The sequence below is a fragment of the Anomaloglossus baeobatrachus genome, chromosome 2, assembly GCF_048569485.1.
Source record: "Anomaloglossus baeobatrachus isolate aAnoBae1 chromosome 2, aAnoBae1.hap1, whole genome shotgun sequence".
Lineage (NCBI taxonomy): Eukaryota > Metazoa > Chordata > Amphibia > Anura > Aromobatidae > Anomaloglossus > Anomaloglossus baeobatrachus.
Window position 1 is genome coordinate 589,354,471 of NC_134354.1, and position 23,689 is coordinate 589,378,159.

Genomic DNA, 23,689 nt, shown 5'->3' on the forward strand with positions numbered 1-23,689 from the left:
CACAGAAATGTTTGTATATATCTATGCTAGGAAGAACATGCCAGTACCTTAGCATGCAGTCATTATTTTCATCAAATTAGGCTCTGCAACTGCATGAACTCCATGAATCTTGTGGTTTCTGTCTCTGTACCAGGTTGTCAGTTCAGAAGGTACTTGGGTACAGCTGGACAAGAACAGCATGGTAGAATTCTGTGAGAATGATGAAGGGGAGGCTTGGTCCTTGGCTAGAGATGCTGGTGGCAATCAATATCTCCGTCATGAGGATGGCAAGTTTAAAACATTTTTTTTATTCATACCTTTTATTATAACCTTTGTTTATATTTGACTTTCTGAAAGGGTATATGTGCAAATCAATCAGACTGAGCAATCATTAAATTAATCAAAGACAAAACCTTAAATATACGCTCAAATTCTTAATTGCTGCACTCAATGCTCTTTTAATTGCTGTCACTTGTGTCCATCATTTAAAAGGAATCTGTCAGTAGATTTTTGCTACCTCATCTAAATGCAGCATGATGTTGGCAAAGAGGTCCTTAGTTCAACGATGTATCACTTAGATTTATGGCTGTAGCCATTCTGACACAGTGAAAGGTTTTAGATTTTGTATGTAGCAGTGCTGGGAGAGCTATCCCCACCCACACAAGGCTTTGTGTACATTTCCATAGACAGAAGCTGCTAATCACATAAGGGTTGGAGTCCAACAGCTCATGTGCTGCTGAGACCCACTAATTATAAAGATAAGAGGCTTATATGAACATTGCAGGTAAACAAACTCTGAGATAAGACAGGCAGGGCTGAAGTCTGTGTTTTAACTCTTGCAGCATGCGGTCTTCAGATTACATTGCAGAAACCTGCTGACAGTCCCTTTTTAAGCTTTAAGTTTACAAAGCAGTGCATTATTGAAAGGATTTGTATCATCATCATCATTCTTCAGGAGGGCACCGCTTGCTGGTAGGTTGGGTGAGGGCGATGTGCTCCTGAATATTGACATTTTGCTGGTCTGATCTGTCTACTTTCACATGCCACTTTGCCTCTACAGCATTGGAGAAGCGCATGGTCTCTGAAGTTGGCTACATACAGCCACTTTAGAGCCTGCAAGGGCTGCTCTGAAAGCATAGAGCATGACTGTGCACCCCTTACCTAGAAAACCAGCCAGATAGATGGCAGAGGTGGTCCGTAACCTATGCATCAAACAGTAGACAGAATTAGCAATCTGAGAAGGGAGAGTATTTTTAAGTGGTAAATTACATATTTACCAGCTAAATAAACCTTGGTTTGCTGCTGCAACGTGTATCACACTTGTACATTTTTCTATTTTGAAGAAATATCTAAAACTCCTGTTCAAAACCTTTCCAGGCACAGAGTGAAATCCTTAGTATTACGATAGGTAATCTTTTGAAGTTGAGACAAGACCATTATTTAGAAGTTAGAATTTGCTCACATTATGCTTTTCATTTATAAATCTCGGGGGTGGGGGGGTGTTAAAATGTGAACTACCATAAAGTTGCTTGCATTGCCCATTGGCTGCTATAGTAAATCACCTGTCTCTGGATACGCAGCCCTGCACACAGGATCACTGTGTCTGAGCACTACAGCCCCTACAGATTAGAAAGCTGGCCCATATCTTATGAATAGAGGATAACGTTGCTCTCTATGAACACCCCTTGAAAACTAAATTGTCTGAAAGTAATTTTATCAGAATTTCACAAGTTTTTGTATCGTGAAGACTTAGGCTATGTGCGCACTTACCGGATTTTTCGCGGATTTTGCCGCGGATTTGCTGCATGTTTCGCTGCAGAAAATGTTCATAACATCTCTGCAGTGAATCACCAGCAAATCCTATGGAGAAAAAAAATCCTGTGCGCACTGGGCGGAATTTGACAGCTGCATGTTTTGCTGCGGGAATCCCGCAGCAAAAACAAGTGCATGTCACTTCTTTTCCGCACATCGCTGCGGGATTTTACTCCATTGACTCAATGTTAATCAAGAAATCCCGCAGGGAATAACGCAGGCAGCAAATTCTGTGCGGTTCACTGCGTTTTCCTGCGTTATTCCCTGCGGTATTTTGCGGTTTACCTCCGGTAATGTGCATCACTTGCTTGCGGTTTTGCAGGGAAGTGATGTCATTACAGGAAGAGGAAGCCGTGCAGAGTAAACACACACACAGATCACAGACACAGACACATCACAGACATAGAACACATAGACACAGACACATAGAACACACATAGAAAGAAAACGGAAATATAGGAAAAAAAGAATGTGGGCTCCGCTGCATATTCACCTTCCAGCCGAGGTAAGCACACAGCGGCGGCCCGGTATTCTCAGGCTAATGTCCCCCGCCTCACTCCCCCTCCGGCAGCCGAGAATATCAGCCGCAGCTGCCCCGGGACTGTCGCATGCAATATGCGACAATACCGGCGTGTCCTCGGCTCTTCTTGCCACCGTGTAGCAGTGGTGACAAGGTAATACAAGGGGTTAATGGTGATGGGGGACCACCGCCATTAACCCCAGGCTTGATCATGGCAGCGTCTATGTGACAGCTGACATGATCAACCCGTAAGTAAAGTGAAAAAAAACACAGACACCGAAAAATCCTTTATTTTAAATAAAACAAACAAGCCTCGTTCACCATTTTATTAACCCCTCCCGCACCAAAGCTCCGGCGTAATCCAGGTCCGACGTCCAGCGCTGCTTCCATCCAGCCGCGACTGTCACAGACACAGGCTGAATGAAAGCAGCAGAGGTAATTACCGGTCATTTCCCACGGCCGGTAATGTGAACTCACTGCCGACCGTGGGAAATGCAGCGATCTGTCATCTATCTCTCTATCTATCTATCCCTCTGTCTATCTATCTATCCCTCTATCTATTCTTCTGTCTATCTACTCTCAGAATTAAATGACTTTTTTTTTTTTTTTCTTCAATGTGCTTTATTGCATTGAATGCAATAAAGCACATCCCAACCCGCACGCGGCAAAACCGCGGCAATACCGCGAATAATACCGCGGTAAAACCGCAGCAAACCGCATGCGGTTTTTGGGTGCGGTTTCCCGCGGTTTTTTACCGCGGGTGCGGCAATCTTTGAGGGCATGCGGAATTTTCTCAAGAAAATTCCACTTCCCAGTGCGCACAGAGCCTTAGAGAGTCAGTACCACTCCGTAGGTGCACTTATTTGTATTCGAGTCCAACACGCTAGCAAAGGTCTGATTTCATCCTGCAGATTTGTCTTTATTTTTCTGTCTAGTAGTATTTGCTGACTGTTATAGCTCATAGTAACACATTTTGCAAAAATGGCACAAAATTTCACATGCCTTTAAATCCAGGGAGTGACTGAAGTACATTTGCACCAATGTAACAATAAATCAGTCCCTTTTGTACTCCGTAATCAGAAAACCTTTGCTTGTCTCCATACATACTGTAAATAGAAACTATGCATCTCTTACTGGTAGAAAATCTCTTCATAAGGCCTAAGAGACACTGCATGAAAATCTGTGCGAGTGGAGTGTGATAAAATATCACATTCCACTCGGACCAATATTGGCCTGTGTGTCAGCGCACATGAGCGATTATTTTCTCAGCCCTAATTGGACTGAGAAAACAATGGCAGCATGCTGCGACTGTAATGCGATCATTGTTTCTCTCGCACCCATTCAAGTCTATGGGGCGAGAGAAAAATCGCACTGCCTTCGCAGTACACCGGTGTACCACAAGTGCAGGGAGAGAATGGCAATGGATGAGAGAGGGAGAGAAATGCCTCCCTCTCCTCCTCCGTGCAGGCCCTCCCCTCCGCAGCACTTTCCCACCCCTCCTCAGTGCCAGCCCGCCCCCCGCAGCTGAGGTCCTCTTGCATTGGACCTCAGTCGCAGGGACACTCACATGACACTCGGCTCTACTGTACTGCCATCGTGAGCCGAGTGTCATGCGAGGGGATCGCAGTAATCCCCGTGTGGCCCCAGCCTAATCCATGTATAATATGCAGCAAAGAAGCATGGTGGGAAGTGTCTAAAGGTAATAGCCGTTACTCATCAGACACTTCTCGCCTGGCCCCAGAAGATACAAATTAGTGGTTGTGTTCGTGTTTTCAAAGGAAGCAGCTAATCTATAATCATAAGAGACGGGTGTTTGATTGCGATCTGCAGATCCTTATCCACCTGTCGGATTTTATCATCCAATATTTTACCTCCACACTGAGGCCAGGCAGAGAGGCAAATGCCTTAAGTTATATGCATAGATGGGAAAGCAAGTGGTTTTTCACATTAACTAAAAGTAGGCTTGAATTGAAGAAAGATCTAAAAGGGAAGCTAAGAAAGGACCAAGACTAAAATAAATAAGCTGCTGTTTGGTGGAATATCTCCGAGACGTGGCAGTGACCTGAGTTATTTGTGTGGTTCTCATTATGCAGAGCAAGCTTTGGATCAGGGCTCTCAGACTCCACCTCCCAGCCCATTTTCCATTCAGATATTTCGCCGTACTGCAAGTGGAAGCATCGTGCCAGGATTTGATTATGGTCTTGGAAATAACGGTAGGTTTCTTTCTAATTTGCTTTTCTTTTGCTTAGTGTGTGCAAGAAAAGTCTCTCGAAAAGCTCCTAATCATGGCCACATGACCATGGCCAAAAGTTGTGCCACAACATAGGTTTAGAGTAGTGTAGGAGACTAAGCTATTCTGTGTAGCAGTGTCCAGTAAAAGAGGTCTGGCATCCAAGGTATTTGATGAGCTTTTCCTTGCATATGTCAGTGTCTTTAAACCTGATGTGAACAGGACCCATGGGTAAGTTCTACAATCTACCAATTACACTTAGAAAGTAGATTCAATTTAGACCTTTATACATAAAAAAATATACCATTAAATTATGTGTTTTCTGCATAAAAAATGCAGACTATGGCAAGAAAACTGCAATGGAAATGACACAAGTTTAATGTTTTTATGTTTTTTTTTTTTTAAATACGGTTATTGGTGCTAAGCCATTTTGATCTCTATGGGGAAAAACTTGTAGAAATACTGACAATGACATGCTGCATACTTAGAAAAATATGCACCACTGGTCACAAAATACAAAGGAAAAACAATGTAACAGATTTTAGTAATCTTTCACTTCTGTTACTGTGAAATAGTTTTGTTTTTCCCTCCACACAAGAATGCATCAAAAGCGCTCTGTGTGAACAAGCTCTACCTGTACTGCAGGGCCTAAGGCTTTAGCCTACCCATAGAAATGGGAATTGTAAGCTAGACTAAAGATCATGCATAGCCATATTATGCACACATTGAAGCAGGATGGGGAAGGTGTATGGTCAGCAAGACCCCACCATCTCCCCCTTTTGGTGAATCAGTGTTCGCATTGGACTATAGTTCTTAAGAAGCTTATGTTTTCGCTTGAGAAGTCTTTGGACCCATTCATGTGTCTGACTGAGAAGTCTTCACACTGTAACCAAAACACCAGAGAAAAAATGATGTAGCTGTTTAGTGTGGTTGGGTTACATGAGTCTCCCTGAGATGGGTAAAGTGTTGCAAGCAAGGCTTTTCTGTCAAATTAGCCGCTCCGTTGGGTGCCCAATTTTTTCATCATTCGTGTCCAACTCTTACAAACGTAAGTGACTGTAAACTATATATATGTGAATAATAAGTGATTATAGACCTAAGCATTGGTGACAGAATCAAGCGTCAATTGGGTCTACTAATTGTTTTGCAGCTAGTTTAATGATTGAATGATGTAAGGGTAGCCTCTTAAAGATCTTATATTTGCGTACATTGTATTTTCTTGAATAGCTGTAAATTTGAAAAACTTGTTATACTGAGTATAAATGTTTTCTTAGTGATTTTTATTTTTCTTACATAAGGTGGTGACCACAAACCTGCATCTGCCATTCATTGTCTGTACATAGTTGGAAACTATTTTTAGTGGTTTAAGGCCCAATACACACTAGACTAATATCTGATGAACACGCAGATATCGATGGATTTGGTCGACTGCTTAATGTTTGTGGGGACGCTGACTAACTGGTGGTCGGGACAGATGTCAATCTCGTACGTTCGATTTCGGACTGCTGATTGCATTGTTATCCCTGAGATAAACCGCTGGCCAATGTGTCAGCTGGCGGCTTTTTTATAGAAAGGACAAGGCCAGAGCATCATTTGGCCAACAGTCATATAATGTGCATGGCCAGCTTTAAAATCTGAGATACCAGAATGATACCCTGACTACCTATCCGTTCTTCAGAGCCCTTCCCTAACATATAACTTCAAGGGCGATTGGGATCAGGCAGATTATATTTAAATGCACTACCTGCCTTTTAGTTGAAAGGTTCACGCTGACCCACAAGTCCATATAATGGAGGGATCGTCCTAGTTTGTAGAATTTATTTTTTTTAGCAGCCATTCGATCATCAAGGGGTGGGCAATGAATGATGTCTCTGCACATGGCAAAATGCTGTTCCTAGAGAGTGGATGTTAAAAGTTAGGGTACCGTCCCACTTTAGCGATGCTCCAGCGATCCCACCAGCGATCTGACCTGGTCAGGATCGCTGGTGCCTCGCTAGATGGTCGCTGGGGAGCTGTCAATCAGGCAGATCACCAGTGACCAGCCAGCAGCGACGCGTGGAAGCGATGCGCTTGGTAACTAAGGTAAATATCAGCTAACCAAGCAAAGTACTTTGCTTGGTTACCCGATATTTACCTTGGTTACCAGTGCACACCACTTAGCGCTGGCTCCCTGCACTCCTAGCCAGAGAACACATTGGGTTAATAAGCAAACCGCTTTGCTTATTTACCCGATGTATACTCCGGCTACGTGTGCAGGCAGCCAGCACTGGCAGCCTGAGAGCGGAGGACGCTAATAACCAAGGTAAATATCGGGTAACCAAGCAAAGGGTTTCGCTTGGTTACCGATATTTACCTTTGTTACAGCTTACCGCAGGCTGCCAGACGCTGGCTCCCTGCACATTCAGATCGTTGCTCTCTCGCTGTGAAACACAGCGATGTGTGCTTCTCAGCGGGAGAGCAACGTCCAAAAAATAAACCAGCACTGTGTGTAACGAGCAGCGATCTCGCATCCTGGGCCAGATCACTGCTCATTGTCACACACAGCGAGATCGCTAATGAGGTCACTGGTGCGTCACAAAAACCGTGACTCAGCAGCGATCTCGCTATGTGAGAAGTACCCCTTAAGTTGCCTTAACAGGTAGTCCTACTTACTGATCAGGTTGTTTCACTGATAAAATTTACAATCCCCACCCATAAACTGTTTTGTTTATATTTGTAATTAATTAATTTATATTTGTAATAAAAAGTAATACCTCAACTTTAAATTGAATCCATCAGCATGGTTGTAGACCCCAAACTATTTATAAGCGAATGTAGCCCTTTCAAAGACAAGTAAAAAAAAAAATGTCCAAAATTATTATTTTTTTTTTTTATAGCCACAACAACATTTCAGTAAAATGCAATAAGGGATGATTAAATAAAAACGTAATTTTTTATTTATCTTTACAAACTTTTGAATTTCTTCGCCAATTAAATTAAACAAAAACTAGATTGGTTTGATATCTATGTACTTAAACTGGCCTGGAGAATCATAGTGCTAGGTCAGTTCTACAATATAGTAAACAAAGCAAATAAAAAACCTAACAAACAGTTGTGGAATTGCACTTTTATTGCAATTTCACCGAACTTTGAATTTATTCCCGTTTTTTGTAGTACACCATATGGTAAAAATGTAATGGTTTTATTCAAAAGTACAACTTGTCCTGCATAAAATAAGCCCTCATACAGCTAAGTTAATGGGGAAAAATAAAAATAGTTAAATCTCTTGGAAGAAGGGGTGGAAATACGAAAACGGAAAATTGAAAATCGCCGGGTGGTGAAGGGGATAAATTTGTCTGGAGTTGTGTGCCATTAATCATCCAGTTCCGAAGGACATTGTTCATATTAGTGTGGGATGTGGCCAAAGGACATCCACTTCGATTCCTTTAAGTGACTCTTCCAGTCTCCCTCGATCTCTGTTGCAACCTGTTGATGACACTCTGTGGTGCTGATAGTCTCTGACTCGAAGCTCAGTGGTTATTTCCTTCTGAACACATCCTGCTTGAAGTCTCACAATGGCGAGGTACTCTTCGGCAATTGTTGTCATGTCAAAATGTGATGAGGAGGACTGATTAAATACCAATTCTAAATGAACCCCAAAATTTATTGGGCGATTCATGGATCACACCCGTTGTGAATTTTGCAATTCAGCTGCTTGTTCGAGAACAACAAGTTGTGCAAGAAGTACTGAAACATTCAACAGTTTACAGAAGGTCACATTGTCATCTCTAATGGTTAAAGTGCATTTTAGGATCATCCTGAAACTTCTTCCGACAGCCAAATAACACGAACCTTTGTCAGTAGTGCATATAGGCCTGGGACCACACTCTGCAGGAGGTAAAATAAAAGGGTTTTCCCACAAAAATTGTTCATTTTAAAATTGATTTTAACCAATAGATCTTGGAATAATTTCCACAATTGTTGTTTCAAAAACAAATGTTCCTGTGCTGAGATCTTATAAATGTTCTCCTGCTATGTACTGTGTAATAGCCATGTCTGACCGTAGAGAGACCTGTGCTGGGGAGTAAGTACAAAAGTGTACAAACATTACAGCATGGGATCACAGCTAATTCTTTTTGTGAGGTAAAGCATTTCCTTGCCTGATTTTTTTTTTTTTTTTTTTTTTAAAAAAAAAACCTTTACCTCAAAGGCTGTGTGAACACAATGCATTTGTGTTGTATTTTGAGTGCCATTTTGTTACAAAACTGTATACAAATCCTTCTGCCAGCAAAGTCAATGAGAATTCTAAACTTTGGTGCACATGTTTGTTTTGTTTTTTTTTGCTTTTTTGTCCCCCCCCCCCCCCCTTCCTTTTTGCAGCACGTCAATTTTTAGCATTTTTGCCATGCGGTTTTCCACCCCAAAGGCATGAAAAACACATAGCAAAAACACTTGTTTTTTCCTGCCAGGAGGTGCAGAAATTTCTGCAGCCAAATAATCTTAGGCTATGTGCGCATGTTGTGTTTTTTTTTTTTTCTTGTGTTTTGGTCGCATTTAAATGCACTGTCACTGACAAACTGCATGCTTTTGCTTCCCCAGCAATGTCTATGACAAGTCAGAATTTCCATGCGCACGTTGCAGTGTTTTGTTAGACAAATATTTGTCAAATCTTTAACAAAAAAAGCAGCATGTCACTTCATTGCGTTTTGTCAACATTTTCCACCCATTGACTTCTCAATCTGAAAACGCACTGTCCAAAATGCATGCGTTTTGACCGCATTTTATTTGTAAAATGCAGTGTTTACTTATGTTAAGTCTGCTCGAGGGTGTATTTTTTTTTTTTTTTTTGGTCACACTAAAACGTAGCATGCGCACATACTCTTACCTAAAAATAAATATTCTCCAACTTTTGTGTCCTCCCATGCCCAGGACATGTGGTATGGCCAGACCATGTTACTGTACGGTCAGACATATGATTCTCAGCACAAAAACTTGTTTTATTGATTTAAAATAAAACAAAATCTGTCAGAAGGTTTTTGCAACCTCATATGACACCAATATAATGTAGGCAAAAAGATTCTGAATCCAATGATGTATCACATAATTATTGGCTGAAGCCGTTTTGATCTAATGAATTTAGATTTAGGAACACAGCAGAGCTTCTCCGCCCGCACCAGGTTTTTAAGGGTTCATGCGCACGTAACTGCTGAATATTCTGCAGCGATTTGACAGCACATATGCACTTCAAATCGCTGCAGAAACACTGCGTAATGGATGCAGGTTTTTTGTACCAAAAAAGCCGATTTTCATGCGCTATGGCTGCTTGCCCCCACCATAAACAGAGCGGGAGCTGCATCCATAGCGCACGGAATAATTGACATGCTGCTTTTCTGACCGCACGGATTTGGGTCAAAATTTTAGCACCCAAATCGCTGCGTTAAAAAAAGCAACGTGCACACGTCTCATGCATAATCTACATTGTGCTGGGGACGCAGGACGCATGCATTTACGCTGCAGTGCAATACACAGCGTAAATGCATGTGAGTACGCACCGTGCGCATAAGCCCTTATAGAGACAGTGAGGTGTCAACCACAGCAGTAGAAGCGTCTGAGTGCAGTCTAGTCATGTAATGTCAATCACAGGGTAATAAACCCTTTTAGTTTATAAACCATTGCGCACACACAGATAAGGGAAGCACAGTTGCTTTTTGTTGTTTAACTCTTAAAACATACTGTCCTCGGCTTACATGGCTTAAACCTGCTGACAGATTCCCTTTAACTTTGTTCATGGGAAAACTCCTTTTTCTATATCCTTTCCTTTTCTCCTTCTTTTACTGCTATATTTTCCAAGTAGCCTGCTATTAATATTTTTAGTATCACCATACGTTTTGCTAAATAAATTGTACGTTTTTGTTTAATATACTATTACTACTGGCAATTCTATAAATTTTTGCATATTTTACAGATTGGTCCAGATTCTCATTGTATTCCATTGTACCTTGTATATAGCCTATGTACAAGAGGGTGTTCCAGGGTTTCTTTGACATATTTTCCTCCGGTTTCCTATACCGTGGTGCCACCTGATGGTGTTTCCTACTCTTTAACCAGTCACTTTTTTGGTGTTTTTAATAAAGTATTAATTTTATATTTCTTTGAGTTTCTGTGTTCATTTTTTTTTTTTGGATGATCTTGGTCTTATGTGGATTTTTGTGTTGCAGTTTTCTCCTTTTTCATAGAAATGGGCATGACGCGGTCTCTGGGCGGGGGAAATTGAGGAATGATTTTGCATTAAACTTATATGAAGGCTAGGGACATTTTTGATATGGGGAAACACATTTTCACTTTGGTAATGATTACTTTGTGTGAAAATAAAGTTTCACCAAGTTTCGGACTGCAATCTCCATTCCATCATTCATCAGACACCCTGATGTGCAGGTTGACCACACAGTCCACCTCTCACTACCTTACCTGCTCTGAGTTGAAGCTTTTTTTTTTTCATATTGGTATGTCCCTTCAGATATACTGGATAGTGAGGTTCTTATGATCAGGATACTATTGTCTTCAATATCTGACATTCAAGCACAACTTACTTCCATTACTGATTTACCCTATCTACAACCCACGAGGAATGTCTTATGACTTGTGTTGGTAAACTGATTTTTGAGATGTAATTCTCTTCCCTTTGGTACGGCTGTTTGTGTGCCCTTCTTTGACACTCATACGCTTCCTAAGCAATCTAATCCAAACCTCCTTGTGTGTGCCTTTTTCCCAATCTACAGTCTGTGTGATCTGTTCTCCCTGATCATTTGGATGCTTTCCTCCCTCTCCACAATCTCATCTGCTGTGTCTAACCTTTTTGCTGCTTTTTCTAACATTGAGAGAAGAGAGTTAGAGAGGAGACAGCCCAATCAGCCAGGAGCAGTGAGATCTATAGTATGCCATAAACAGCAGGACAGCCTGCTAGGTTTTGCAGTTGCACAGTTTCTGTAGCAGCGAAGTAGTAGGAAATAACTATTTTTAGAAAGATGCAAAATTTTGTATTTAAAAATAATTTGTACGTAAGATCAACTCACCCTTCCCACACATGGGACTGCAGGTCTCTGAAATGTAAATCCATCTACACCTTTCTCTCTTGTATATTTTGCTGCTTTACTGAGTAACTATGGTAGTATTTTTATTCTTTTATGAAAATTAAGTGTTAAGTGCCCTGAGCATGACAAGGCACTTTTTGAGCATCTGCCTTCCCAGGTTGTTTCCCGCCCTGACTTATAACTGACACTGAGCTGTCAATCAACTTCATAGCAGGCAATTAAATCAGATAGGGAGCTGGTACTGGACAGGGAAGCTATAGGAGGACAGTGGCTCTGTCACTCCTACAGCACTTTAAGCCTAATTTGCATATGACTGAACATCCTAATTAGTTATAAATTAAGCATCAGATAAAATATATAACTAGGTTAATGGATTTACATGTCAAAGACTCACATGCCCACATATACAGTTAATCCAGATTTCCTTTATGATGCAAATTAAGAAAAAAAGTAATGCAAGGGTGTCCATAGCCTCTAAAATATTGCTGTTCACAGATGCCTATATCGTGGGAAACTGTATGTGAACTCAGACTAAGGCCTCCTTCAGACATCTTTTTTCACCTACGTGTCCCATTCGTGATCTTCACAGGCTATAGTGGCCACACTCGTTCTATGGGGTTCACACGTCTGTGTGATTTTTATTTATTTATTTTTAAAGTGGCAATGTTTTTTGGTGTTTTTTTTTTTTTTTTTTTTTTTAATATACTAACATCAATGAAAATTACCAATACTGTACAAGTCTGTATCCATGAAAATCACAGACCTGTGCAGTTCGTGATTAACATTGTGTAGGAGAAGATTTATTTATCCACACATGAACGCCACTCCCATCCAAACCACTGACTATTTTGCAATCCAAACTACCAATGCTCTGATCCACACCACTCATGGCTTTGCGATCCACACCACTGGTGGCGCTCTGATCCACACCACTGGTGGCGCTCTGATCCACACCACTGGTGGCGCTCTGATCCACACCACTGGTGGCGCTCTGATCACCACCACTGGTGGCGCTCTGATCACCACCACTGGTGGCGCTCCGATCCACACCACTGGTGGCGCTCTGATCCACACCACTGGTGGCGCTCTGATCCACACCACTGGTGGCGCTCTGATCCACACCACTGGTGGCGCTCTGATCCACACCACTGGTGGCGCTCTGATCCACACCACTGGTGGCGCTCTGATCCACACCACTGGTGGCGCTCTGATCCACACCACTGGTGGCGCTCTGATCCACACCACTGGTGGCGCTCTGATCCACACCACTGGTGGCGCTCTGATCCACACCACTGGTGGCGCTCTGATCCACACCACTGGTGGCGCTCTGATCCACACCACTGGTGGCGCTCTGATCCACACCACTGGTGGCGCTCTGATCCACACCACTGGTGGCGCTCTGATCCACACCACTGGTGGCGCTCTGATCCACACCACTGGTGGCGCTCTGATCCACACCACTGGTGGCGCTCTGATCCACACCACTGGTGGCGCTCTGATCCACACCACTGGTGGCGCTCTGATCCACACCACTGGTGGCGCTCTGATCCACACCACTGGTGGCGCTCTGATCCACACCACTGGTGGCGCTCTGATCCACACCACTGGTGGCGCTCTGATCCACACCACTGGTGGCGCTCTGATCCACACCACTGGTGGCGCTCTGATCCACACCACTGGTGGCGCTCTGATCCACACCACTGGTGGCGCTCTGATCCACACCACTGGTGGCGCTCTGATCCACACCACTGGTGGCGCTCTGATCCACACCACTGGTGGCGCTCTGATCACCACCACTGGTGGCGCTCTGATCACCACCACTGGTGGCGCTCCGATCCACACCACTGGTGGCGCTCCGATCCACACCACTGGTGGCGCTCCGATCCACACCACTGGTGGCGCTCTGATCCACACCACTGGTGGCGCTCTGATCCACACCACTGGTGGCGCTCCGATCCACACCACTGGTGGCGCTCCGATCCACACCACTGTTGGCGCTCCGATCCACACCACTGGTGGCAAAGGTACCTTTTTTTTTTGTTTTGTGCACGTAAACAAATAGACTTCTGAATGAGGCCTAAGCAGCCAAAATTATAAAATGTCACTGGTTTTGGCTTCTGTTGCTGAAACCTTATTAGATAAAAAAAAAATACAGTATATCCAACTGTTGACACTACCATTAGGGATTTCAGCCCCCAGTGCAGTTTTTATGTATGATACATAGAATTGACTATCACTGGGCCCCACTTTACCTCCCATCTTAATGTTTATGTTATGATTTTAAGACTAATGAAAATAGGTGTATGTAAATTATTAAACACTAACCTGGTTGTGATCAGTGAAGTAGTAGTTTCCGTAAAGAGAGCATGACCGGTACCCCATGCCCACCAAATGGCCACCATGTGTTTATTTCTATGTTAACAACCTGCCTAACAAACTCTTTTTACAGTATGGGATTGTAGTGTTTGGTATATGGCAACAAAGAATGTTAAAAATGTATTTCCAATATGCGAATTAGTTTTATCGCAGTTGAAGGGGCATTTGTTTCCCTACACAAGTTGTCCCACTAATCAAGTTACTGTGCCCCTGTGTGTGTGTGATCACATGATTTGCCAAAGTCCACATCCCTTCCGGCTCTCTGCAAGGCATGCGCAATTGTGTGACTTGAATCATTTCATGTCCATGCACAGTGAAGACTGGGCGCTCTGACCTGAAATGAGTCGCATGCATGCACGAAACCTACAGGAGGCCAGCGGTGATGCCAACTCTTGCAAACCATGTAATTGCTCACAAACTGCGCAGTAGCATGATTAGTAGGTATGCTACTCTGGGGAAACCAAAGCTCCCTCGACTAGTCTGGGGAAACCAAAGCTCCCTCGACTAGTCTGGGGAAACCAAAGCTCCCTCGACTAGTCTAAAACTAATTAGCGTTATTGAAATGCATTATTACACATTTACCATACACTGCAATCACTTATATTGTACATAGGGCTTGTTAGGCAGAATAAACTCATGGTGGCGGTTTGGGGGACTTTTCAGGTTTAAGAATTTTATTGTGTATCTTTTATTGCATGTTGTGATACCTTTGCATGCCTTGGTGTGATTTATATATAATTTTTTTTTTTATTAATTCCTGACTGTTTTTTTTTTTTGTTTTTTTTTCTTTTGATACATCAGTTCAGAAGTCCTGAACTGTAATATTTGTTTAATTCATTCAATAACGGGTTGTAGTTTTGACTGTTTTGCCCATTGCAGGTGATCAGCTGAGTGCCTTACTGAATTCCATTCAGTCACGGCCTAATTTGCCAGCTCCTTCCATCTTTGATCAAGCTGCAAAACCTCCCTCTTCCCTAGTCCACAGCCCATTTGTGTTCGGACAATCCCCCTCCTTCCAGCAGCCTCAGCCTTCGCTTCAGAGTAAGTCTGTCCGTCTTACATGCTCATCCAACCATTCTTTCTGAGGCAATGTCATCTGTTCTTCAGAGACCTCCATTTCTATGCATGCATGGCTGTCTACTGAAGCAAAACATGTCTTGTACAATTGTGATAAGCCTATTTCTATAGTCTTGCTTTGTTTTGTTGACATTAAATGCTATCTGCATTTAATTGGTAACGTCAAAGAATAGAGACGTCAGCTTCCAGTTCAAGATTAGTAGCCATATTCAATTATTTTAGATAGTAGCTTCTATTGATCAAATAATTTTCTTTATAGCTGGTTGGTAATGATTAAGGAGAAATCTAGTCTAAAGCTGAGTCAAACTAGCTCTTCAACAAGAACCGGAGCTTTTGCTGCCTTAAGGACGTCATCTAAGCTGTTGTTACCAGAGTGCCCCTAGATTTTCATGTATCATGTGCGTGTATTGAATGATTTTACCCTACACATGCATGTTGCATATATACATATACATTTGATTTTGGTATATGGTTATCCATTGTTCATCATGTTCCAACAAGGAATTTCTGTATCACTGTAAAGAAGTATATTCCATACATTTTCCAGTATTTAATGGCTTGAGGTATTTGTTCCTATAATATAATATAGCATTTAGAGGTTTTCCGGTGGAGCATATGGTTTACATTACCATCTTTAATAGCAAGAAAAGAATTTCATTTTTTTTTTTTTTATTTATACATTTTCCTTTAACTTTTTGACGTTTTGGTTTCTAACACCAGAAGCAAGGACAATGCACTGCAGCCTAAGGGGATAGTTCAGTGTTGTTGTATGTTGAGTGGAGTGATAGCGCAACTCTGCAGTTTACTTCTTTTCAGCATCTGAGTGGGTTAAATCTAAGTCCCCTGTCCTCCCATTCTTCTACTTCCTCCCCTGGCTTATTCTTCCTTTTTTGGCATTGCTCCGGTCCCACAGTGCCATCTTGTGACTAACTTTTGACTGCCTAGAAGTTGCGTCACGAGCACTCAGTGCATCTTTGAGAGCCAGAATGAGGCTCTCCTAGACTTGTTTTGAATTGTGATCTCTGTCGCACTCCGTGAAACAGTGGAGCAACCGGCAGGTCACAAAAGTGCCAGAGAACGACCGGAGCAGCAGTGAAAACAGACGACGATGCCAGAGGGTGAGTATAAGGCCAGAGGCAGGGGACTTTGTTTTATTTATACTTCACCGCTGGACGCTGGAGTGGTGCTTTAACTCAAACACTGAAGTGGTGCTATAAGTCTCTCTTGCCACAGAACCCTTCAATCTTCATTTTTGGAATGAAAAAACATACTGTCCCTATTCCATCCTGCATATAGGGCTTTTAAGTGCCAATTGAGCATACATCAGAAGTAAGGAGCTATATAATTACATATATTCTATATTGTTTCCTATTAATACACATTTCCACTTTTCTTTCTATATTCAAAAATCTAGTACTTTCCAATAAAGTCATCTAGTAAAATGTATCACTTTGGTTTTCTATCATTGGTGTACACTTGTGGAACATGCACTGTAAATGGTTTCTGATCTTGGATCCTTGACAATCTAACTATTATTGGGAATAAACACATTAGTGCGGTTTAAAAATCCGTCACTAGGGGTGTTACCTCATCTGAGAGCTGCATGATGTAGCGGTGTGACTGGGCTGCTTGCTGCAGTTTTGATAAAATTCAAGGTTTTATCTGCTGTAAATCTACCAGCTCTCTGAATGCTGAACGCTGTATAACCCCTCCCACACCACTGATTGGCAGCTTTTTGAATACACACTGCATAGGCATAAAGCTGCCAGTCAGTGGTGGTAGTATTATTTAGTGCTCATGAATATGAATGACTACTTGGACGCAGTTAAGGTCCAGTCACACTAAGCAACTTACCAGCGATCCCAACAACGATAGGGATCGCTGGTAAGTTGCTAGGAGGTTGCTGGTGAGATGTCACACTGCAACGCTCCAGCGATCCCACCAGCAACCTGACCTGGCAGGGATCGCTGGAGCGTCGCTACACGAGTTGCTGGTGAGCTCACCAGTGACCAGCCACACGTGCAGAGAGCAGGGAGCAGCGCACAATGCTTAGTGCTGGCTCCCTGCTCTCCTAGTTACAGCACACATCGGGTTAATTACCCGATGTGTGCTGCAGCTAAATGTGCACAGAGCAGGGAGCAGCGCACACTGCTTAGCGCTGGCTCCTTGCTCTCCTAGCTACAGCACACATCGGGTTAATTAACCCGATGTGTCCTGCAGCTACATGTGCACAGAGCAGGAGCCGGCACTGACAGGGAGAGCGGCTGAGGCTGGTAACAAAGGTAAATATCAGGTAACCAAGGACAGGGCTTCTTGGTTACCCGATGTTTACATTGGTTACCAGCCTCCGCAGAAGCCGGCTCCTGCTGCCTGCACATTTAGTTGTTGCTGTCTCACTGTCACACACAGCGATCTGTGCTTCACAGCGGGACAGCAACAACTAAAAAATGGCCCAGGACATTCAGCAACAACCAACGACCTCACAGCAGGGGCCAGGTTGTTGCTGGATGTCACACACAGCAACATCGCTAGCAACGTCACAAAAGTTGTTCGTTAGCAGCGATGTTGCTAGCGATGTTGCTTAGTGTGACGGGGCCTTTATACTAGTCCTTAAGTGGTGATCTCCTGCTGATATTGGTGATTTTGTGAAAATTATAGTAAACAGCCCAGTAAGTGACACCGCTGGAGTCTGTCTTCATATTATGTTGCTCTCAGTTTAGGTGGCAAAAACCTGATAACAGATTGCCTTTAAGACGCCCATAAATCATTTTAGTATTAACTAAAAGGCCCCCTTTTGGGGGGCAAAGCGGATACTACATTCCAGTCTGAAACTCTTCTCACTAATCTTTTTGGTTCCCAGGACCCATGCTTATGTAAGAGGGCATTACTGCCATGACATGGGCTGCATCACAATTATGGTAAAGCCGGATTGTATGGGCAGACACAACTGCTCACTAGGTGGGATAGTTGACAAGGCAGCAATCTAAGGCCACGTGCACACGTTAAGTATTTGGTGAGGGTGTTTTTTACCTCCATATTTGTAGCCAAACCCAGGAATGGGTAAAAAAAAATCCGGAAGTGGTGACGTGTTTCTATTATACTTCTCTGATTGTCCCATCCTGGTTTTGGCTACAAATACTGAGGTAAAAAACTCACCAAATACTCATGTGAATGGGGCCTAACACCTAGATAACCACTTGTAATGCTTTTTTGCTAAGATTTGTACATTTGGAAGTTTCCACAAAATAACTTCCTGCTCTGCTTTCATTGCATGATTCAAACCCATTTTCTACGTGTGCTTATACAGCATGTGTCCATTAGACTGCATATGTAATATCTAGTCCTGCAAAACCACATCTGTAATCTCACAACAGAGGAAAAAGCTTGCACTTTTCTCCTGTGCATCACCCCCCGTTCCCTAACCACTTTTCTGCATGTTCTTCTCAACAATCCATGACTTTCCGTATTCGTGACTACTCGGCCTCTGCTATAAATGCAAATGATCATCGTCCTGTATTATGTGCAGAAAAGCACAGCGACGTTACCCTGTAAACTGGGAAGACAGGCACCAAAGTCAGGGAAAAAAGATTACAAAAATAAGTCATGCCTGTCAGAAGACCATCTATGTAGGTACATGAGCTGAACTTGCTGTTCTTCAAGCCGGGGTTATTCCTAACATCGCAAATTATCGCATATCTATAGTCCTCTGTAATTGATCTATCTTTCAGAGAAGTGTTGACTTGCTTAGTTGCTGATAACCCTTTTAAAATGAGTCCTCAGAAAATTACCTATTATTTTGGGGTTAATTACCGTATTTTTCGCTTTATAAGACGCACCTGATTATAAGACGCACCCCCAAATTTGGTGAAGGAAAAGAGAAATTTTTTTTTTAATGTTAAATGGGGTCCATCTTATAATGCCAGTGTCCCTCTAACAAATCATATAGGGTATATGTCCCTCATAGCCCCCCATTCTAAAATTAGCCCCCTTAACCTGGATATGGCCCCCTTATATTGAATATAGCCCCCTTGTGCTGGCACACGTTCCCCTGTGCTGCCTATGGCCCCCTATGGATTGCATACATTCCCCTGTGCTGCCTATGGTCCCCTATGGATTGCACACGTTCCCCTGTGCTGCATATGGCCCCCTATGGATTGCACACGTTCCCCTGTGTTAGATAGTGCCCCCATGCTGCTGCCCATGGCCCCTATAGATCGCACAAGTCCCCCTGTGTTAGATATCGCCCCCATGGTGCTGCCCATGGCCCCTATAGAACGCACAAGTCCCCCTGTGTTAAATATCGCCCCCAGGCTGCTCCCCATAGTAAAATAAAACACTCTTTTTTCCTTACCTCCTCTTGCGCTGATCTCCCTCCTGTCTCCCTCCATGCTTCTCTTCCTTACTTCCTGGTTCTCAGTGCGGTCATGTGATCGGCACAGCAGACTGAGATCTCTGCGTGCCTGATCACAGGTGGAAGCAGGGACACGGGGAGAAACTCTGGAGGGGGTAAGTAAAGCTGTTTTTATTTTAGAATGAGCAGCAGCATGGGGGCCATATCTAACACGGGGGGCATGTGCCATCACAGGGGGGGCGCAGGCTCATATAATATGCACCGCTCCCCCAGCCCGTCACTGTGGTGCGATTTCAGCACCACCGGGGATGGACAGCGGCTGTGCATATTATATGAGCCCCCAGCACAGCGCCCCCACCTCCCCTGGAGTGTATGTGTGTGTGTGTGTGTGTATATATATATATATATATATATATATATATATATATATATATATATATTTAATAATATAGAGAGAGAGATGGATAGAGAGATATAGAGAGATATAGATCTATCTATCTATATCTATCTATCTATATCTATCTATATCTATCTATATCTATCTATATCTATCTATATCTATCTATATCTATCTATATCTATCTATATCTATCTATATCTATCTATATCTATCTATATCTATCTATATCTATCTATATCTATCTATATCTATCTATCTATCCCCCCCCCCCTGTATATTCGGCTTATAAGACGCACCCCCTACTTTCCCCCAAAATTTGGGGGAACAAAACTGCATCTTATAAAGCGAAAAATACGATATGTATTTTTTTTTTCTTTATTTTAATGAATGGTTTTTAACCTTTTTTTTTTTTTTTTTTACATCCTAGCACAATTTGTATTTAAAATTATAGTATATAGTATGCACTACTGCGCTAAACATTCAATTGCACATAAAAACACTTTATTTACCGGTTATAATGTGATTAAGGCACTGAACGGCATTTAAAGTGTTAATAGTTAGCTTCTGATGGCTTTAGGTACATAGGAGTCCTATTAAATGGGAAAAACGCTAAATAATTATGGTGATATTAATGAGACATACTGACAAGGGCACTAACAGATATTAGCAGACATTAAAATACCTGTCTCCGTTAGAATGAGAAATAATTAAGCGAGGACTAATAATTGGTGCTGCTTGTAATCATTCTAACGGAGACAGGTATTTTAATGTCTGCTAATATCTGTTAGTGCCCTTGTCAGTATGTCTCATTAATATCACCATAATTATTTAGCGTTTTTCCCATTTAATAGGACTCCTATGTACCTAAAGCCATCAGAAGCTAACTATTAACACTTTAAATGCCGTTCAGTGCCTTGATCACATTATAACTGGTAAAGTGTTTTTATGTGCAATTGAATATTTAGCGCAGTAGTACATACTATATACTATATACTTGAACCTTTTGGAGATATTCACACTGAATCCCCTGCCTAGTAGCAGCTTCATTCTTATACATTTTAAAAAGTGACACTAGAAAAACTTTGATAATCGTGCATTGATAGGGTTTTTTTGATCTGAGCGCCAGTGATTATCCTATTTTGTGTATTTAAAATTAAATCTTGCATTTTTCAACACCGTGGATCTTCTGAGGAATGAGCCTAGAATTGCTCCCGTGACCAGAGGCAGCTGGTGTTCTCATAGAGAAGGCAGAGACAGTTTATTACGATCTGTGCCTTCTCAATTGTATACACAGTGCTAAACAAGCGCTGTGTACACAGTAATGGGAAGCGCTGACACTTCCTCCCCATACACATCAGTCTTGTGATCGGGAGGGAACACGAGCTGCCAGGTCACAGGAGGCCCACACAGCTCTGCTATACATCCACGAGACGGCATATTCATTATAACTGGGGCTCATATACCAGTCCCAATTACAAGGGAAATAATTTGATGCTAAAAATATTACAATACTTCCCTAAAAGTCTTTTTATGACCTTACAGGGAGGGGGCAACATATGTAAAATAAGTTTTAAAAGAAAAATGCCTTTGTCAGTCCAAATTGCTGTTATTCAGCCCACTCCTGTAAGTGTCCAGTATATAAAAGTGTTACAGAATGGGGGGTAAATGTTTAAATATATTTTTAGTGGTCCTGTATGGTCATACAAAATGGGAAAAAGACACTTATTTACTTTATATTTTCCACCAATATCAGCAACAAATATATACATTATAGTGTGTGTGTGTGTGTGTGTGTGTGTGTGGGGTGGCAAATCCATGTTTGTTTGTTTTTTATTTTATAGGCCCAGTTTAGATTTTTCCGTAACCAGTCTGTTGTGTGGATAATGTGCCGTAATTTGGCTTCTATTGGTGCTCGTCAGCCATTTGTTCAGTATGGTTCTTGGTAATATAACAAATGCGTTTTATATCTTGGGCTGATCTCAGAAGAGAAACCACAATCCTTTCTATTTGTAGATGGGGACAAATCTGAAGATGTCCTAGAAGTGTAGCAAAAAGTTCTAAAAGAAATGGAAATAAACTAAAATAAGGAGCAGATGATTGCAGAAACGCTCGGGGGCTGTTACAGAACATCCAGTTTATTGTTTAATCTAATTGCTATTTTAGGATTTCCTCTATAAAAGCTTTTTCCACATTTCACAGGAAAGTCTTTCCAGTAACGAGCATCTGTAATTGATGGTAACGTGAAATGTTTAGACCTTTCTGCCTCTAGTCAGGAGGAGCGTATGAGAATAACCTTTCTTTCCAGCATTGCATGGCCTTACATCAGGAAGCTAAATGTAGAAAACTATATTCTTTTCCTGTACTGTCATTTCTTACATGCTTTGTATAACGTCTTGTTTGCTTCTATCTCTGCTGCTCTGTGCATCTGTTCCTAACTGCAGACCTCGCACCCTCCAGCGTTGCTTCTCGTGAACCTAATAACAAAAGTAAAGCTGCTTCGTCATCTGCTTTCTCACCTCTATCTGTCAAATCAAAGGGTGGGTATGCATGCTTCTCAGCCCACTTTTTAACCTACATTTTACATAACACTAAGCTATACATTTCTTGTCTACAAACTGCTTTCTAGTGTTTTTCCGCTTGTATCCAAACCTTTAGGGCTATTTAATCCCAAATGTGTGACATGCAGAACCACAACTTCAAAAACGCACATTTTAGTATTTGTTTAATCTCCATCTTTATCATTTGCTTTGTCTCCCGTCCTGCCAATCAGATTAGAGCATTTTTTAGATGTGGCACAGGCAATTCAATAGACCCCAATGAAACCTCATGTAGAAGGACATAGAGCAGGGGTCTACAGCCTATAGTTTTCAGACTCTAAATTACGGTCAGTCTTTGTAAGGAGATTTTTTTTTCTTTTTTCTTTTCCACAGCCCTCATCCTACAGCTTTGAGACCCTTGCCATAGAGGGCAATAAGTGGAGACTTTTAATCACTGTTATGTGCAGTAATCTATTTTTTTAAATATGAAAGATTGTGTAAAACTTTAACTGCACGGGGAGAATAATGTAACTAACAATTAAGTGGCCAAACCAAATGGATACTTTGTACGTACTAAAAAAAAAAGTCTGAACATTTAGTTACGTGTGCCCATCGTGTCCTATGTTCCAAACCATGTAGTTTGAAGCAAAAGTAATTGAGCCCTTTGGAATTACCTCTATTTTCCTTTCATAACTGCACCAGTGAGAGGGTCCTGACCCTTCAAATGGACAGGAAGCTGGCTGCATTACAGGTAGGGCGGGCTCCTGATTCACCTGTGCTTTCCACAAGTCTTGTACCAGAGCCTCGGCTCTGCAGCATTTGAGAGATGGAGAAACTAAGACTACGTGCCCATGATCCAGATGAGGGAACATTCTGGAGGCAGCATACTTTCTCTTCCGGAAATGCTACCATCCTGGGCGGAAGAATGCACTCTCTGTGCACATGATCAGGATTGCTGACACAGCATATTTTTGTGACTTCACAAGCATAAATTGACATGCTGTACCTTGGAAAGTTGCACATCAGTTTACAGAGCATTAAGGCTGCTTTCACACCTCTGGTTTTTGCAGTGTGGCTCAATCTGGCTCAAAAACCTATGCAACGGATGCGGCGAAAAAAACGGATCCGTTGCATAAGTTTTTCCATGCGGCCCGTCCGTTTTTTGACTGATGTGGCTTGATACTGACCATGCGCAGTGCAAAAAAATGCATCCGGCGTCCAAAGACTCGCATTGTAAATCGCGCCGGCGCGATGCGTTTTTCTCGCTGCACAAAAAACGAGCCAGGCAATGTTCCATCCGGCCGCCGCATGGGCTAAATATGCCGCATCCGGCAAAA

At 42.3% G+C, this 23,689-nt stretch overlaps 1 protein-coding gene across 17 annotated transcripts in view; it reads left to right on the plus strand.

Annotated features, from left to right (window-relative positions):
* Positions 1-23,689, plus strand: part of MYCBP2 (MYC binding protein 2) — a 481,356-nt gene that overhangs the window by 366,557 nt on the left and 91,110 nt on the right. For 10 of the 17 annotated variants that reach the window (XM_075336774.1, XM_075336775.1, XM_075336778.1 and 7 more), the window contains 4 exons: positions 134-266; positions 4,405-4,524; positions 14,867-15,028; positions 22,257-22,352. In XM_075336774.1, coding sequence (XP_075192889.1) covers positions 134-266; positions 4,405-4,524; positions 14,867-15,028; positions 22,257-22,352 — 511 coding nt within the window. The remainder of the gene's footprint in view (positions 1-133; positions 267-4,404; positions 4,525-14,866; positions 15,029-22,256; positions 22,353-23,689) is intronic. The other 7 variants (XM_075336781.1, XM_075336782.1, XM_075336790.1 and 4 more) reach the window with 3 other exon arrangements.